Source organism: Myotis myotis, unplaced genomic scaffold (genome assembly GCF_014108235.1).
Source record: "Myotis myotis isolate mMyoMyo1 unplaced genomic scaffold, mMyoMyo1.p scaffold_m19_p_1, whole genome shotgun sequence".
Lineage (NCBI taxonomy): Eukaryota > Metazoa > Chordata > Mammalia > Chiroptera > Vespertilionidae > Myotis > Myotis myotis.
In genome coordinates, this window is record NW_023416313.1 from 200569091 (window position 1) to 200588351 (window position 19261).

The 19261-nt window shown below is 47.9% G+C and overlaps 1 protein-coding gene across 1 annotated transcript in view; it reads left to right on the top strand.

The window, feature by feature from the left end:
• TTC9 (tetratricopeptide repeat domain 9) overlaps positions 1–18805 on the top strand; it is a 30046-nt gene extending 11241 nt beyond the window's left edge. The window contains exons 2-3 of the mRNA XM_036311513.1: positions 14471–14653; positions 16656–18805. Of these exons, the coding sequence (XP_036167406.1) occupies positions 14471–14653; positions 16656–16735 (263 nt within the window). The 3' untranslated portion in view covers positions 16736–18805. The remainder of the gene's footprint in view (positions 1–14470; positions 14654–16655) is intronic.
• The last annotated feature ends 456 nt before the right edge of the window (positions 18806–19261 follow it).

Consider the following 19261-nt stretch of genomic DNA (forward strand, 5'->3'; position numbering starts at 1 on the left):
GAGGGAGACAGGAGGAGAGGCTGCAAGGCTGGCAGCCTTGTGTCTGCTCTGCCTGCTCCGTACGCCTCATGCTTGTGCCAGCTTCTGGAGCCCCTTCTTTTTTTTTAAATTTCTTTATTGGTTAAGGTATTACAAATGTGTCCTCATTCCCCCCATTAACTCCCAGCCTCCCCCCTACCCCCCCCACTCATCCTCTCATCCCCCTGTTGTCCGTGTCCATTGGTTTGGCTTATATGCATGCATACAAGTCCTTTGGTTGATCTCTTCCCCTTACCCCCACTCTCCCCTACTTTCCCTCTGGGGACTGGTAGTCTGATCGCTGTTTCTCTGTCTCTGTTCATCAGTCTATGTTGTATTATGCTAAGTGAAGTAAGCCAGTCAGAGAAAGATAAATACCACATGATCTCACTCATTTGTGGAATATAGAGAACATAGACTGGAGCCCCTTCTTAATGTCGAACCAGGAAATGTGCACGTGAAAGCACTAGCAAGTGTGCGCCTTGGGCCCTCCTTTTAGTCCGCCTCCAGGCGCTCTTCCACCAGACTGCCCAGCAAACTGCTCAGGCCTGGGTTCCCCCAGGCGGTGCCCCATGAGCAGGCAGTGCTTTCTGCCCTGGAAAGCAGAAGCCTCTCCCGCACCTCTCCTCCCTGCTGTCTTCGAAGACACTATGGGCAGGGGTGATACATAAAAATAGCTTTCTAATTACAAAAGGCAAACGTCGTCACCGCAGAAGATAATTGAAAATAAATGGCATTCAAATCAGAAAATAAAACTCAACTTGTCACCCGCCCACCCCAAGATGCCCACTCTTTCCTGTTTGGGTTTATTTCCCTCCAGTCTCCCCCTCTGTGTGTGTGTAACATGTCTATGTCACCCAAACATCAGCCAGCCCACTTGGAGGTCGCCCTCTCTCCAGCTTATTTATAAAAGCAGGGGTTTGCCCAGCCGGTGTCCATCAGTGGTTGAGCATTCACCTATGAACCAGGAGGTCACAGTTCGATTCCCAGTCAGGGCACATGCCTGTGTTGCAGGCTTGATCCCTAGTGTGGGGAGTGCAGGAGGCAGCTGATCAATGATTCTCTCTCATCATTGATGTTTCTATCTCTTTCTACTTCTCCCTTCCTCTCTGAAATCAATGAAAAAATAAAAATAATAAAAAAGGAATTGTCCTTATCAAGTTAAAATAACATTATCCTATATAATAAAAGGCCAGCAACTGTAATGGCGGAATGACCGATTGACCAGTCGCTATGAGGAGCTGTGACCACCTCTCGGTCCCTCCCCCCAGCCTGCAGGCTCAGATCGATCGCCCAGCCAACGGGGAACTGGGGTGGGTGTAGGCGGTAGAGCGGGACTGGGGACTGGCGAGCGGGCAGAAGATGGCCCTGATCACAGGCGAGGCCTAGGGACCCTACCTGTGCACGATTTCGTGTGCTGGGCCTCTAGTATTTATAAAGAAGCCGGGGTTTGCCTCACATGTGCTGGGGCTGCTGCTGAGAACTCCATCTCCTTTTCTTCCTCAGCCCCCACAGGATGCTGCCGTCCACCTGGGGGTCAACCAAGGGCCAGTTCTGCTTCCCCTCATTGCCTCTTCCCTTTCACATCCCTTGGTGCCACATTGGGCTATAGTCACAATAGCTTTTACGGAAGATTACAGGACACAGAAGGAGTTTCCATCTCAGAAATGGAATATTCAAAATTCTTTTTCCTAAAACTCATTTGACCATCAGGCTACCAGGAATTTCTTATTGCCTTCTCACCTTGTGTGGCAGGTTCCAACTCCCTACCGAGCTTCTCAGACGTTCCCCCCTCCAGCCCCTCTCCACATCCTCGGTTCTCCTACTCTCAGATTCCTGTCATTTCCTATGCAGAGCAATTTGGCCATCTTTGCATCTCAAATCTTCACTTCCTCATGAAGCAGTTGATGAGGGTATTCTAAAAATAAGGTAATTTCTTCCCTAAGAAGCATTCTGATGCCCACTGTTAAAATTCTAGACACACACACACACACACATTTTCCACAAGATTCCATTCTACTGCACAAACTTTTACAACCTTTATTTTTTTCCACCAAGAATTCCCATGGGAAACGTTTTTTCAGTGTCATTATGTATTTTTCTATGGCATGATTTTAATGTCTGTGTCATGTTCCATTATACCAACATCCTGTTATTTATTTAGGCAGTTTCCTGCTGATGGATATGTAGGTGGTTTCCAACACTTTACTCTGCACACACAGGGCTGCCACAGAGAAACCACAGAAGTGCTCTTTCTGCTACCCACATGCCTGTGAACTAACTTCTTCCCACATAAACTGGTGGCATGATGGTTGCTCCGGTGTCATGGAGGGATGGTGGGAGAGGCCATGGAACAGGAGGGATGTTGCTGGGGTCACAGAGAAATGGCGGGAGAGGTGATAAGGACACGGGAGGCATTCTTTAAAGTCCAGAAAGAGAACAGGATGGAATTTTGGCTTCTGAGATTCCCCCCTCACCCATCCTGGCTCAGAATTCCTGCCGAAGGGCATGACATGTGTCCTTGGCCAGAGCCAACAAGGAAAAGATCATGTCAGGCAATGGATTTCTTCTGAATTATTTCTGGGCATATACTCATTATTACATTCCAAATGGCCCAGCTGGTCCCGTTAAAGTCCCACTGCCAACCCAAGAAAGGGGTGTTAATGAAGACTCCAACAAAAATAACCCCGTCTGCCTTCTCCCTACTACTCCCATCCCTCTCTATGTATACTGCATTGAGATCAAGAGTGAGAGGGGCCACGGATGGGATAACTTGTATGGATGCTCCATAGCACCGGGTTTATGTCTTCCCTCATGAACACTGGCATGTGACAGGCACCAAAAAACTGAGCTGACTTCAGGCTTTGGCATTACAACTCTATTGAGCAGATTCCAATATTTCTTAAAGTACTATCAACATAAGCCTTCTGCCTATAAGATTTTTAGACTGGCTTTTCTTTTTTTTAAAATATATTTTATTGATTTTTTACAGAGAGGAAGGGAGAGAGATAGAGAGTTAGAAACATCGATGAGAGAGAAACATCGATCAGCTGCCTCCTGCACACCTCCTACTGGGGATGTGCCCACAACCCAGGTACATGCCCTTGACCGGAATCGAACCTGGGACCTTTCAGTCTGCAGGCCGACGCTCTAACCACTGAGCCAAACCGGTTTCGGCTAGACTGGCTTTTCACCTTAGCTCTTCTACCTGCCACTTTGACAGCAGTACTGGCCAACAAAGGGTGCATAAGACTATAAAGTCGTTGATGATATCAACACCTTCTGAATGCTTTCCCTTTTCCTCCTAAAGCTCTGAGCACAGGCCATGATGAATGCATCCTTATTGAACACCTTTACTAAGAGCCTCTGCCCAGGATTGTGTGGAGATGGTGAGAGAGGTGCAGCAGCCCTTGTTTGAGCAGTCCTGGAATGCTGGGACGGGGGAGAGGGGGGCTCCAAGGGAAGAATTCAAAGGGTCAGAAAACAAAGAGCAACTTGGGAATGGTGAAAAGCAGAGATCCCCAAGGACAGTGTTGCTAAAACAGGGAAAACAAAAGAAACACTTGGCAGTGTTTGCATCAATCAAATGCAAGCTGTGCTAGATTGGGGGGAAAAAAATAGGTCAGAAATGAAAGTGTGTGGCATCGGAGGGGAGTCAGCCCACTAGGTAAAGCCAAAGGACTCCTGGTAGAGGGCGCAGCCACCGCAGCAGTGGGAGGACTCTTTACCTGGGCACCAGGCAGGGCAGGTAAAGCGTGAACAAGGACACTGCCATCCTACTTTTGTCGTAGCTTCTCAGGGCCTTCGGCTTGGAAGAGGCCTTTAGAGATCAGCGTGTCCAGGTTTCCACTCTTTACCACCAGCTCTGCAGGAGTGGAATCAACATGGGACTTGGGCTGAGACAACCCTGGCTCTTTCCCTACAAGTCAAATGGCCTCAGCAAGTCCCTTAACTTCCCCTGGAAGCTTCTGGAAGCAGGGCTGAAAGTACCTATTTCCCAGAGTCACTGTGAGGGCCAATGAGTTATATAAGACCATACAAATGTTAGGTATTGCTACTTACTGAGCATACAATATGTGCAAATCACTACGACGTGGTTTTGCTATGAGTGGACTTAGAGATGCCCTACCTACGGATGCTTGCTGGAAGGGCGAAGGAGACACGGTCCATTAATGACTGCAGGGATGGGCATCTCCTGAGCCTAGCCTGTGGCTATGAAAAGTAATTTTTCCCTTGGGAAAACGAAAGGGTCAATTGGATGATCATACCTGTAGATTTGACCACGTCAGAAAAAGACTCCCCATTATGTTGTGTGAAAGCATTACGATTAGGTGGTGGTCGGGTATGTGTGTGCATGCTATAATCCATAGGTAATAGAAAAATAATAACTTCTCAGCAAGTTAGAAATGGAGGGAAAGTACCTAATCTTGATAAAGAGCATCTACCAAAATACTTAATGGTGAGAGACTAAATTCTTGCCCTTCTGACCCAGGAATTGCACTCTTGGGCATTTATCCCAGAGAAATGAAAGCTGTCTGTGAGTGTGCATAGAAACATATTCATAATAACCCCAAACAGCCCAAATGTCCTTCATCATATGAATGGTCAAATAAACTATGGTCCATGCATAACATGGCATACTACTCCTCAATAAAAAGGAATGAACTATGGGTCCATGCAACAACTTGTATGTATCTCAAGCGGAGTATGCTGAGTGAAGAAGAAAGAAAAAATAAGTTCCAAAAGACTTCATACTGTGTGATTCCATTTATATAACACTTTGAGATGTTAATTTTAGGGGTGGAGAACAGATTCGCGGTTGTCAGGGGTTAAAGAGGAGATAGGCCCTGACCGGTTTGGCTCAGTGGATAGAGCGTCGGCCTGCGGACTGAAGGGTCCCAGGTTCGATTCCAGTCAAGGGCATGTACCTGGGTTGCGGGCACATCCCCGGTGGGAGATGTGCAGGAGGCAGCTGATTGATGTTTCTCTCTCATGGATGTTTCTAACTCTCTATCCCTCTCCCTTCCTCTCTGTAAAAAATCAATAAAAGTGTATTTAAAAAAAAAGAGGTGGGATACAGGAAAGACATGGATGTAGTTATAAAAGGGCGCCAGGAGGGATCCTATGGTGATGGAACTGTTCTGTAACTTAACTTTGGAGGCAGAGGAACCTACATATGTGACAAAATGAAACTAAACACATGCACGCTCGCGTTCAAGTGAAGCTAGGGAAATCTGAATGAGATCTGTGGATCGTATCAGGGTCAATAGTATAGTCGATATATTGTACTACGGTTTCATAAGATGATACCATTGGGAGAAAACCGAGTAAAAGGTAATGGGGGATCTCTCTGTGTTATTTCTTACAACTGTATGTGAAGCTACAACTACCTCGATTAAAAAAAATTTCAATTAAAAATAATGTTGTGGGGGTTAGTTTGCAAGCACCAGGTAGGTTAGGAGCTGCCTCAGGAAGAAACCAGAGATGTGTCGTGTCAGCTGTATTAGGATAACAGTAGACTCTCAGTGAAACCGGAGATCGTGGTGGTTTTAGAACTTAAAGAAAAGTGTTGGTGGACACTCTGCACTTGGTTTCTCTTTGAATGCAGAGAAACAAGTGGGGTGGAGGGTTCGGGAACGTTCTCTAGGAAACTTCCAGATGAGAAGCATACAGATAAAGCGAGCACAGTTTGGCACTATCAGGTCTTACAGGTAAGCCTCGCATGAATCAGAACTCAGAGCCCAAATCTACCTGATGAAGGAACTGAGTTAACAGTCACTACGGCCGCGGTTCTCCGCCTTCCCAGTGCCGCGGCCCTTTAGTACGGCTCCTCAGGTGGTGGTGGCCCCCAGTGTCATGGTTACAAACTGAACATCATTAAAGCACAGTGATTAATCACAAGAACAATATGTAATTATATATGTGTTTTCCGATGGTCTTAGGCGACCCCCGTGAAAGGGTCGTTCATCCCCCAAGGGGGTCGCGACCCACAGGTTGAGAACCGCTGCGCTACAGGCAGTTGAACATCCTAGGAGGGCAGTGTGCGTGATGCTTGGGCACAGCCTTAGGTGCCGGAAGGCTTAGTCTCAAATCCTAGCCCTGACTCTTACTGGCTTTGTGATCTTGGGCAAGTGACTAAACTTCCCTGGGCCTCAGTTTTTTTCCATCTGGAAAGTGGGAATAATACTAGAACCTCAGTGTCTGGCCTATTCATGCTTAATAATCTGCTCTTATTCTTATTACCCTTCTGGGAGGATGGATAGAACATCTCAGCCTTTTGTTTCTCCATTTCCCTGGCCTGGTCTCCTCTTCTCCAGTGAGAAGTCTCCAATCGCTATGAAGAGAAAAGCCTAAAGGGTCCCAAGTTGACTAAGAACAATTGTTTGTCCACATGTACAGATTTTCACATGGTCACCTGGTGGGTAATCCTGGAGCTCACATGGCTATCCTGGGTTCTAAAAGCTTAACCAATTATATGGTTCTTAAGAAACGTAAATCCAAAATGCTAGAACATAAAAGCTCAGGCGATAAGGAGGCCCACCTATAGGTGCCCATTAAAAATGTGGATTACTGCCTTGCCAGTGTGGCTCAGTTGGTTGGAGCATCCTCCTGTATACCAAAAAGTTGCCAGTTTGATTCCTAGCCAGGGCACATACCTAGGGTCCATCCCCTGTATGGGCACATACAGGAGGCAACTGATCAATGTTTCTCTCATATATCAGTTTCTCTCTCTCTCTCTTTCTCTCTCTCTCTCTCTCTCTCTCTCTCTCTCTCTCTCTCTCTCTCTCTCTCCCTACCCCTCTCTCTAAAAGCAGTAAAACATATCCTGGAGTGAAGTTTATCTTATCAATAAAAATGTGGATTACTGGACTCTTGGGAATCTGCATTGCCCGGCATGGGGTCTGGGAATCTCCGTCTATACTAATAAAAGGGTAATGTGCTAATTAGATCAGACGTCTTCTGGACAAAGCCACGGTGGCGGGGGCTGAGGCAGAGGTGGTTAGGAGTGATCAGGCCGGCAGGGGAGAGCAGTTAGGGGTGATCAGGCAGGCAGGCATGCAGAGGCAGTTAGGGGTGATCAGGCAGGCGAGCGGTTAGGAGCTAGCAGTCCCAGATTGCGAGAGGGATGTCCGAGGGGTCCTAGATTGGAGAGGGTGCAGGCTGGGCTGAGGGACCCTCCACCCCTGTGCACGAATTTCATGCACCAGATCTCTAGTGTTAAATAAGCTTCCATGGATGATTTAATGAGAAACACTTGTCTGTAGGGTTCTGTTCAGGTGTCAGGGTCTGGAGCTTGGGAAGCATGGGCTATTTTCATCCTGCCAATAAGCCTTCAAGGAAAAGGTAGGTAGCAACCAAAATTACCTTCATTTTTACCCACTGCGGCACTGAGACCCTGAGAGGTGAGGTGTAACTCAAGGACACCAGTGATGCCTGTGCTAGGGACGTTGTCGTGCATCAACTAACTCAGAGGCACCAAACCTGGCCAGCAACTTCTCCATTGAAAGTACTTCCCTCTTCCCTCATAGGCTCTCTCGTGCCTTATAGTCTCAGGAACCAGGCCTATTAATTTTCCTGCCACGCTGGCTTTTAGAGCTCCTAGCTCTCTTGAATCTAGGACTCCAGAGGAGCCCAGTGACTTTGGGTCCCTCCCTCCACCCCATCCATAAAGCTGTCAGCCAGATACTGACTGTGGAATCCACTCATCCTTTCGTGGTGAGGGGAGGGGCTGAGAACAGGGAGCAGGCAGCTCTAATGTTTGGGGTGTGGAGGGGTGGGGGTAGAACCAGCTGTTGACTCAGAGGCTTTCTAATCTATGAGAAGAAAATAGGCCCAGAACCCCACCCATTCTTTCCCTCGAGCCCCCGTTTCTGACTGTAAAGCTGCTTTGGTGATGTTCTTTGCATGTACCCGCCTATCCCCAGGAGGGAAAACACACCTTTGAAAGGAAAACTGATAAGTAAAAGCAAGCCTCCAACCTAGGTTTGGGAGACATTTGTGGCAGGTGGGAGTTTATGTGCAAGCCAGACCATGACACAAAAATCAGAAATCAAAAGGAGAGAGTTGTTTGCAGAGCTCTGAAGGCAAGCATCTGTATATGCAGGAGGGACCATCAGCACTTTCGTGGAAAGGTGAGATTGAGGGGGTCGCTGCAGTCCTGTGACGGAGCCTCCTAAGTAAAAGTCACCGTCATGTCACTGCACCCTATGTTCCCATCGCTCTGCCATAGGAAGACCCACCGCAATGCGTCTGGCCTATTCCTAAAAATGTGCTTTAAATTCAGCTGTAGCTTTGTGTATGCATTATCTATTGTGTGTAGGACTCAAAGGGACATTTTCTCTGATGAAGGTACATGTTGCTGGAGAAGCCATATTTGACAAATGGCTTCCTAAAGAACTAGCAGTTAGGAGATTGAGCTGAGTGCCCAGCACTGTGTGAGACATATAGTACATTAACTATGTCATCTTATCATCACAGGAGTTCCCACAAAGGAGATATTACCTCCGTTTAACACATGAGAAGGAGGCCCAGGGAGATTAAGTAACGTGCCTGAGGGCCTGGGCTAGTGGGTGGCAGAACTTGGGTTCCAGCCCAGGAACGTGTATCTCCAGACCCACCGCTGCTGTTCAGCCAGGACCACCCAGAACTGGCACGATACTCTGCGCCTATTCAGTGTGGTTATGACCCATACCAGCGGCTGAGTATTCTGAATGTCACCTCTGTCCAGATCCACGCTCCTTCCACTTGACTACTATGCCATTGCCCTTTGAAATCAATTAAAAAACCAATCAAATAATTTGGTTAACTTTTGGGAAAATTTCTCCCAGTAATGTCATAGCCCCTTCTTGGTGCCACCTCCCAAAGGAATGGCCAGCAAGGTGTATGAGTTTCCTGAGGCTGCTGGAATAAAGGACCACAACTGGGTGATAACAAATGTATTGTCTCGCAGACCTGGAGGTGAGGAGTCTAAGATCAAGGCGTGGCCAGGGGTAGGTTTTTTCTGACCTCTTTGAGGGAGAATCCGTTCCCTCCTACCTCTGGTAGCCTCCAGCGTTCCTTGGTGTGTAGCTGGCCGTCTTCTCCCTGTGTCTTTTCACATTGCCTTTCTTCCGTGTGTCAGTCTCTGTGTCCAAATGTCTCCTTTTTATAAGGACACCCACCGTTTTGAATCAGGGTCCATCCTAATGACCTCATTTTGACTTGATTACCTCTGTAAAGACCCTCTCACCAGATACGATCATGTTTTGAGGATTCCAACTTATCTTTTGGAGAGGACACAATTCAACCCCTAACAGTGAGGCAGCCCCATAGAGTAGGTTCCTTCTCCTCGCTCCTGGCCCCAGGTGGGTCTTTCCTTCCCTCCCATCCAGGGAAAACTACAGTGAATCAGCTGAAAACCAATGGCTACAAAAACTTGTTCGGCCTCCTCTCATCCAGTTTCCCTTCATCTCGTGCCAACGAGTGGCGTTTTGCCCAGGCAGTCACTATGCCCTGCGTGCACCAGGAAAAACAAAAACAGGTTGCCAGAGCCAGGAAAACTTGACATGTTTTAGCCCGAGGTCTCACTGTGGTTTCTTTGGGGAACATCAAATGATTTCCCTTGTCTGAGTGCATGAGTGTGCAATGGGGTTAAGTTGCTGGTTGTCTTAAGTTTTCCTACCACAGATCCCTTGAGAAAGCCTGCCTGGCCTTTTCATAGAAACATACCCTAACCACCCAAGGTGGGCAATGGAAGAGGAACCTCCACTTGGAAGGGGTGGTTGGAGACTTACAGCCCCAAGTCTTGTCCCAAATGTACCTTTCTCTTGTAAGTTGCACATGAGGCTCAGGGAAGGCTGTTTCTCTTCCAGCACTTCTTCCCAAGCATGAAGAGAAACTCGCCTTAATTCTCCACCAGTTCATCAGTCCCAGGATGCAGTGTTTGGTTCATTACCTGATCCCAGTGGCCTGTGGGGTGCCCAGTGCAGTTAGGCATCACTTCTGGCCTTGACTGTGGAACACAGAGGAAGGTAGTTTACACAGGTGACCTGTCCTTTGCCAGGGGTTACGTGGATTTCCAAAGGCTTCAAATGCAAACTCACAAGCACCCATGGTCAAGAGCACAGTCTTGGAAGCTTGGCAGAAGTGGGTGGATATCATAATTCTTTCACCTCCTACTTGAGTGACATTCAGTAGATTACTTAAATTCTATGGAACTGGGTTTCATCATCTGTAAAACAAACAAAAATGGAACCTGTTTCATAGAGTTACTGTGATAATTTAAAGACATAGGATATGTATGTAAGGTATTGAGTTCCACCTCTGACACAGGGGTGGCGGGGGGGGATTAAAATGGAGATAAAGGAAGGGCAGTGAGACAACCCAACCTATTCTAAGGGTCTACTGCACCCCAGACCCCAGGTAATGGGCAGAGGGACTTGGAAGGAACATCGGAACACTGCTGGTCAACCTCTCAACTTTCTCAGCTCTAAAATGTGCCTTAAAAACATCCCAGCTTATCTATCCCATGGGCTTGTTACATGGACCCCAAGTCGCTCCCCAGACAAACTAGAGAGGTCTCCCAAAAATTACCTGTAGGTAGGGCTGAGGGCAGCTTTCCAGACTCTCTCTTACCCGCTCCACCCTGGACCCTCTTGAGAGCTCTGGCCTGGCACCCCTGCTTCCTTATCTGGATGGCAGCCCATCCGGACCAGAGCTAACTCTAGATTTCTCTGTCTTCCTGGGCTCTGCCTCTGATGCCAGCAGGGACTCCACACCCTGGGACCTGCCTGGCCTCACCGCCCAACAGGTCTGAACCCTAGGCCAGAGCCAGGTATCACAGTTCCCACTGGATCTGTAGGGGAAACCATGACATTTTCACCAAATGAGTCCCAGAAATTGTTATTCCAGAAATTGATTGCTATTGTTCCTTTAGCCCTGGGGAAGAGGGATCTTTTCCATTTCCAGGCCTCTTTCCCCACCCCCTCCCCACCCCCCCACCCCACCTCCCACCTCTGCCCCTCACCATTTTAGATGTTCAAAAACTGTGTTTTAAAGAAAACGAGCCGAAACCGGTTTGGCTCGGTGGATAGAGCGTCGGCCTGCGGACTGAAAGGTCCCAGGTTTGATTCCGGTCAAGGGCATGTACGTTGGTTGCGGGCACATCCCTAGTGGGGGATGTGCAGGAGGCAGCTGATCGATGTTTCTCTCTCATCGATGTTTCTAACTCTCTATCTCTCTCCCTTCCTCTCTGTGGAAAATCAATAAAATATATTTTAAAAAAAATAAAAATAAAGAAAACGAAGTTCCCTTTCTAGACTGCTCAGGTCAGCAAACAGTGTTTGGTGGAAAACTGGACAGGAAGGAGCTGAGATCACATCGGATAGGCACGGGGAAGCTGAGACAGGAAATCCATCAGTTCTGGGGACAGATGTTGAAGCCCGAGTCTCCCACAGATAGTAGCCAGAGGTTTACACGCAGGAACCTCGTGGCAGAAACCCCTCCATGTCTGCAGAACTCTGTGAGCACCAGGGCCGACCCCACAGCTGGGGGAGGAGAGGGAAGGCGAGTCGGTGGCATCCGCCCAGCGGGATAGCCCCTGGTGTGTCAGCAGATAGAGATCATCTGTGACAACAGCCGCCCACGCCCAGGCCCACCCCAGGCCCAGGGGGCTAGCAGCAGGTGGCTTTAGCTGACTTGTTTGGCTTTCTGCCCTGTGGCCAGTGGAACCTGACAGGTCAGTTTCCAGATCTGGGCTGATTTTCTTTCACTTCCTGGTTCTCACACCTTCAACTTGAGAAGCTGTGGTTCCCCTCCCCCTCACTCTGCAAGAGGATGTGTTTTGTCCACAATGCCCAGGGAAAGGTCTGGTCTCTTAATCAGCCATTCTGAACCCTAGGAAGTTGTTTAAGGGATCAAACAGCTGAAGTTAGACCCCTGAAGATTAAAATCAGTGACTGGCCTCTATCTGCGACGGTTCTTCCCATGTGGGACAGACCTGAGCACAGAAACCCGCCAGGACGCCCCGCGCCCCACCAGCCAGGTCTCGGCAGGAAGGAGCAGCTTTGCCTCCTAAGTCTGTTTTTTTATAAGTACCACGCGCTAACCGATTGCGCCACTGGAGCTCCTAGTCTGTTTTTTTAAATTGATCTTTAGAGAGAGAGAGAGAGAGAGAGAGAGAGAGAGAGAGAGAGAGACATCAATGAGAGAGAAATATCATCAATCTGCTGCCTCTTGCATGCTCTACTGAGGATTGAACCTGGGCATGTGCTCTGACCAGGAATCAAACCGTGACCTCCTGGTTCACAGGTCAGTTCTCAGCCGCTGAGCCATGCTGGCCAGGCTCCTAAGTTTGTTTTTATTTGCTTCGGAGAAGGTGCCTTTTTTTTTTTTTTTGCAATCCCTTTCACGCTTTACTGAATATTTGAGTGATCGAATGGAGATGGAGGTAGCTCAGCAGGGCTGGGATTATGGCAAGGCCAGTGAGGCTACCAGGGAACCAAATTGCAAGAGGCACTCGCTCTCGGGCTCATACAAGTTCTCACCCTGGTCGGACCCTGATTGCTGGTGAGGGGAAGCTTCAGGGGGAGGTGGTTTACTCAGAAATGGCTGACTGTGGAATAGTGAGGGGCCCCACCACAGGCACCTGCCAGCCTTGCTTCCTCTTGCCTGGGACGTCCAGGCCTCTCATGTCCACAGGTGTGCCCTGTATGGGGGCTGGGCACTCCCTATTAGAAGGCCCCTGCTCCTGGGAACTGAAGAGTGAAACATGTATGAAAGAGAACTTGAATCAAGTCAGAGGTAGTTGTCACTGCAGGGGTGCAGGGCTGAAAAACATTATAATAATATTAAATACCGCTTTGGGTACTTACCATGTACCACGCCCTATGTTAAATACATTATGGCCATTATTTTATATAATCCTCTCAACTCAATAAAGAACTTGGGCTCTAGAGCCAGACAGCATGAATTTAAAGCTCGGCCTTGCCGAACCGGTTTGGCTCAGCTGATAGAGCGTCGGCCTGCGGACTCAAGGGTCCCAGGTTCGATTCCAGTCAAGGGCATGTACCTTGATTGTGGGCACATCCCCAGTGGGGGGTGTGCAGGAGACAGCTGATCGATTTCTCTCATTGATGTTTCTAACTCTCTGTCCCTCTCCCCTCTTCTCTGTAAAAAATCAATAAAATATATTTAAAAAAAAATAAAAAATAAAGCTCAGCCTTGCCTCTTTCATGATGTGTGACCTTGGGAAATTACTTAACCTCTCTGGGCTTCAGCTTTCTCATCTGAAAAATGGGAATAATAATAGAGCTGACATCATGGTATTCCAAGGATCATATCCGGCAATACAAGGAAAGCAATGAGACAAGCATCTGGCACAAGATAAGCACTGGACAAGTATTAGCCGTGGTTAGTATTGTGATTGCCTCTTGTAGCTTATTCCTGGGGTTGCCACAACAAAGGTCTCACAGACTGGTGACTTAAACAATAGAAACGTATTGTCTCACAGTTCCAGAAGCTAGGAGTCCAAGATCAAGGTGTTGGTAGGGCTGGTTCCTTCCATGAGCTGTGAGGGAGAATCTGTTCCCTGCGTCTCTCCTCGCTTCTGGGGTTTGCTGGCTTATAGATGATCATCTTCTCCAATGTCTCTTCACTTCGTCTTTCCTCTGTGTGTCTATCTCAGTGTCCAAACTGCCCCTTTGTTTGAGTCTGTTTGGGCTGCTAAACAAAAATACCATGGATTGGGTGGCTCAAACAACAACCCCTTATCTCTCACCGTTCTGGAGGCTGAGAAGTCTGAGATCAAGGCACGGGCAGATTCGGTGTCTGGTGAGGACCTGCTTCCTGGATCTTAGCTGACTGTTTTCTCACTGTGTCCTCACAAGGCAGAAGGGGTAGAGGAGCTCCCTGGGGTCGCTTGTATAAGAGTACTAATCCCAATCATGAAAACCCTGTCCTCACAACGTAGTCTCCTTCCAGAGGTCCCTCCAAATTGGGAATTAGTTTTCAACATATGGATTAGGGGAGGGAGGGTGGAGAAACACACACATTCAACCTATAGCACCCTTTTTATAAGGACATCAGTAATAGTGGCTTAGAACCCACTCTAATGACCTCTTTTAACTTGATTACTTTGGTGAAGACCCTATTTCCAAATTAGGTCACATTCTGAGATACTGGGGATTCACAATCCAACACATCTTTTGTAGGGATGGGGTGGGGGAGGGGGAGAGACACAATTCAACCTATGGTACAAGACTAAGGAATTTGCTCAATGTCACACATCTCATTGGTGATGAAACTGGGTCCTAGACCCCAGGATTATTTGATGACACATTTCATGGCATGAACCCCATGTGAAGCCCCAACATTCTTGAACCTTCTCTGGATGGGGAGAAAGAACCAAAGACAGACATTCAGAGCCTACTGCTACTGTGTTGATGGCATTTCCCCTTCTTTCTCCCTTCTCCAGCCTGCCTGCTCCAGGCTGAGCTGGTAAACTATGAACGAGTCAAGGAGTATTGCCTCAAAGTCTTGAAGAAGGAAGGGGAGAACTTCAAGGCCCTTTACCGGTCTGGTGTGGCCTTCTACCACCTTGGGGACTATGACAAAGCACTCTACTACCTGAAAGAAGCAAGGACCCGACAGCCAACAGGTAAGGCAGAAATTGATGTGTTTTCTCATCGTCAGCCACCTCTGGCAGCTCCAGGGGCCCTCTCATTGGGATGGGCAGCTCTCATGATGTGGGGCCAGGCAGGTGCAGAAATGGCAAATTAGGGGTCAGGTGGCCTCTAGAACCTAGAATGAGGAGAACATACAGTCCTTGCATTTGCCCAGGGAACTTGGGCACCTCCTCTCTTCAAATTGAATATAGAATTCTTTGTCTTTTCTAATCCAGAATCCAGCTTTCTTCACTTATTCAATAAATACATATTGAATTCTTATGATGTGCCCAGATTTCTGCTGGGCACCAGGAATGTGGATGAGAAAAGGTGGCTCATATATTTGAGGAGCTCACACTCTGGTTGGCAAGACAGAACACAAAGGAATGATTTGGGTGCTGAGCCCAGTATCTTCCAGGAAGTGTGCTCTGCCTTCTCCAGTCAGATCCCATTCCTGAGAGGATGCGTTATCTGTACCATTCTTGCAAATTCACATCCACAAGCTCAGCCGTTCTTTCATCCCACAGATACTGATTAAGCAGTTGCAATGGCCCAGGAACTGTTCTTGGTGCTGAGTAGATGTCAGGGAACGAAAGAAAGCTGTTACATTGGAAGAGTTTATGATATAATGGAGGGAGATGGACAGTAAGCACCTGGACAAATAGATAATGCAATATTTAGTAGTATTAAGTGCTATGAAGAAAATAAAGCAGAAAAAAAGGATCAAGAGTAAATGGGGTGCTATTGTAGACCTGGTGGCAAGAAAGAACCTCTCTGAAGAGATAACATTTCAATAATGACTTTGACTTGATGTTGCCATTGCTCATGGGGCTGACTTTTTTAAATGCATTTCTCTTTCCAAGAAGTCTTTAAGAACTTTAGGATCAATTTGCAAATCTCCAAATGTATACAGTTTTCTTTATTTTTGTAAGAGCACCAATATCTTTATGTTTTGATTAGTTTTCTGAAATCAGTCATGTTCCCCCAACTGTACTGTAACCCACTTGAGGACAAAGAACTGGACTCGATCAACAGAATTTTCTTGAATACCTACTGTATGCCAGCACTGTTCTGGCTGCCATGTGTGCCATGTGTGGCATATTTTAGAATGCTACAGCCTTCGTTTCTACTTCTGGAAGCGAACACCTCAAGCAGCCCTGTAACTCTTATATGCTGGTATGTGCAGAGCTAAACAGCTGTTCCACATCATACCCCACTCACCAATTTAAAAGCTGGGATTGGGGGATAATTTCCCAGGTTGAGGTGTGGTGGCCTGACTCTACTTATAAGGACAAAAATAAGACAATGAAGCAAAGTCATTTTAAACTCTTCAATTTAAAAAATTACATTCAAGTAATATTTCTTCGTCATTAGATTAGCACTGTTAGGCTAACCTATTTTGGCCCTCATAGAAATGTCATGAGGAAGGTATGACCCCCAGGAGAGGCAGGCTTTGGAGTCGGATGCACCACATACTGTTTGTCTGCTTGGGCATCACACTTAACCTCTCTGGGGCCCAGTTTTCCCTTTTGTCACGGGGAGGGTGATGCTACATACCTTGCAGGGTTTCAAGGAGGGTTAAATGAGATAACATGGCACAAAGTAGGCATTCATAAACGGAAGTTGTTTCTTGCAGACAAGACAGGAGGCTCTGAGAAGTTGGTAACGTGCCTGGACTTAAACTCTAAACAGAGCCTCCGCTCACTGTGCTGACTCAGGAGCACGGGGATATGCTGTTTCATAGAAATAAAGGGGGACATCCCTCCTCCTCTCCTCTCCTTCCCGTCTGTCCCTGGGTCAGGGTGACCTGTCCACATTTGCTAGGGGGAGGCCATGGAGGAGAATGCCAACGTCCTGGCTGCCCTCTCAGGACCTTGATGACAGCTGACATCATGGACCTTCGTTGACTGAGGATGGCCTGTCCAGGATCTATAGCTGTAGGCCCAACACTTCCCCTCACCACGTGTCCTCTAAGGTGTGTTTCTCTCCTCACAGACACCAACGTGATTCGGTATATCCAGCTGACGGAGATGAAGCTCAGCAGATGCTCCCAGAGAGAGAAGGAAGCCATTTAACTACAACACCTCTCTAGACTTGCACTTGCGCCTGACCCTGGACTCGTAGGCATCCCCTGGCAGAGAGCCCCTCCCTGGGTTCTGGTCCTTTCTCCCAACTCCTTCCACCAGCACCCCCCCCGCCCCCCCCCCCACCACCACCACCCTCGCCCTTCCCATCTCTTCTTCCTGTTGCCCCTCAACTATTGTCTACTCCCAGTGTGAAAAGAAGGAGATGCAAATTTGGAATCTGGTGGGTTGCCCTGACAATGGAGATATCTTCTTCTCTAGCAGGTCAGCCACTGAGAGGGACCTGACCTCTGTGGGGACAGCCGGGGAGGACTCTCACAGACCAGGAATGCCTGGGTTTCTGACAGAGGCAGATCCTGGCGGTTTACCATCCCAAAAGCAGCAGGCATGAAACCCATGGCTGGACCCTGCACACCTTTCTGACAGACCAGAGCATCTCAAGGCAATTGTGACAGATCCAGGGTTGAGACAAACACCAGGAGCACTGGTTAAGGCAGGAGAGAGACCGTGAACTTGTACACTGGATTTCCCCACCTCTACCCCCAGTAGCCTCCGCCCCTGCCTCTCTTCCTTGTCTTGGCTTGTGCTTTCTTCTCTTGCCCTTGGGGATCTGAGACTGTGCCAGGATTCACATGCCATTGACACCCACTCTCAGTGCCCTCTGGTGACCACACATACCATCCTCCCATCCCCCCAGCAGACAGCTGTGACAGCAGAAGGGCAGGGTCAAGTGGGCCAAGGGTTGACCACTAAGGGGATGTGGGGAGGGAGAGGTGACGTCCAGGGGAGAGAGCATTGTATAGACTGGGCGACTCATTAAGTGTAAATAAAAATAAATTAACAGGCAGAAACTCCTGTCATTTCTGTTGGAAGCAGCCCACTGCCCCACTGTTACTCCCTCCCCAGCGAACTCACTCAGAGCTACTTCCAGCCAGGCAGGATGGGGCTTCCCCAATGGCCATTTGTTCCCTGGTCTACAGCGTTGGCTGCCTCCTCTGTGTGTTAGAGTAGGCTGGGTTGGGAATTCTGCCCAGGGGGTTGGCTTTGTGGGACTTTGTGGGACTTGTACAGCCTCTTTGATGACATTAGGTGGACTCAATATCTAGCACAGAGAATGTGTTCAACAAATACTTGTTGAATGAATAAATTATGACTGCAGACTGGCTCTCCTGCCTTAAACTAATTTTATCCCAGCCTAGTCTCCTGATATCTATGCTCTTCATTGCCATGTTGCTTCAGTCAAATAAGAAACATTTCCTGAGGGCTTCTTGTTTGCCTACCATTGTGCAATATGCTGTGGGACATAGGACGTGGTCCTATGGAAGAGTTCAGAAATGCTCGTGTGAGATTATTACCAATGACACCTTTCATTTATACGATGCTTTAAATTTTTCAAAGCACTTTCATGTATCTTCCGTGTGATTAGTGAAAGAAACAGTATTGTACAAATTAAAATATATACAGATGCAATAATGTTCATAGTTAGCATTTATTAAATGCACTATCCTCAGCTCTTTACATGTATAAGCTCATTTCTTTCATGCAATTACCCTATGAGGTGGCATTTCTATTTGAAGGATAAGAAAACTGAAAACCAGAAAAACTAACTATCCCAGCCCAGCAAGTGGTTGAGCATCAGCCTATGAACCAAGAGGTTACAATTCGATTCCTAGTTAGAGCACATGCCTGGGTTGCGGGCTCGATCCCCAGTGTGGGGTATTCAGGCGGGCAGCCAATCAATGATTCTCTCTCATTGATGTTTTTCTCTCTTTCTCTCTCTCTCCTTCTCCCTTCCTGTCTGAAATCAATGGGAAAAAAAAAAAAACTTATAAAAGAAAAATGAACTGTTGCAAGGTGGCATGGCCTTAAGTGGAATAGCTAGGATTCGAGCCAGGTGTGTCTGACCCCAGAGCTCTAGCTAAAACTACTCTACAATTAGTTTCTGCTCTACGAAGTATATTGAGCAGTTACAACCGCTCAAGAGCAGGACCGTGTGTGTTACATTACAAAGTTTTGACTGTAGTACCTGAGCTGCCTCTTGTGTTTAAAATGCCCAAAGGGAAAAAAAAAGGTCCCTAACACTAGACTCGCTAGTCGCCAGGGTGGTAACAGGCCAGGAAAAGAGAGCCGAGCCCCACAGGTATTTCTGCGTATTGCTCATCCTACTTGCTGATGGGCCGGCATGTGTCCAGACAACCCACCTAGCTTTCCTCACCTCATCCCAGCTTTGGGGGAGAGTCACAATTACAGGCAGAGGATGAAAGGGAATACCAAGTTGATGATGGGTTATTTGTTTAATCCGGGGCTCCACCACTGCAGGATCTCATGGCTGCTGAGGGGCCCAGGAGCCAGCAGCCCAGGGGTACTCACGTGGCTTCTCAAAGGCTTCTAACCGGGACCGGAAGAAAGTTCCAGGAATATCCAAGGGCCCACAGTTGCTTGCCTGTAGCTCAGCCTCTGGAGAAGGGGAAAAGGAAAAGGCTGTATCAGCTGCCCCATTCTACCCCACCCCTAACC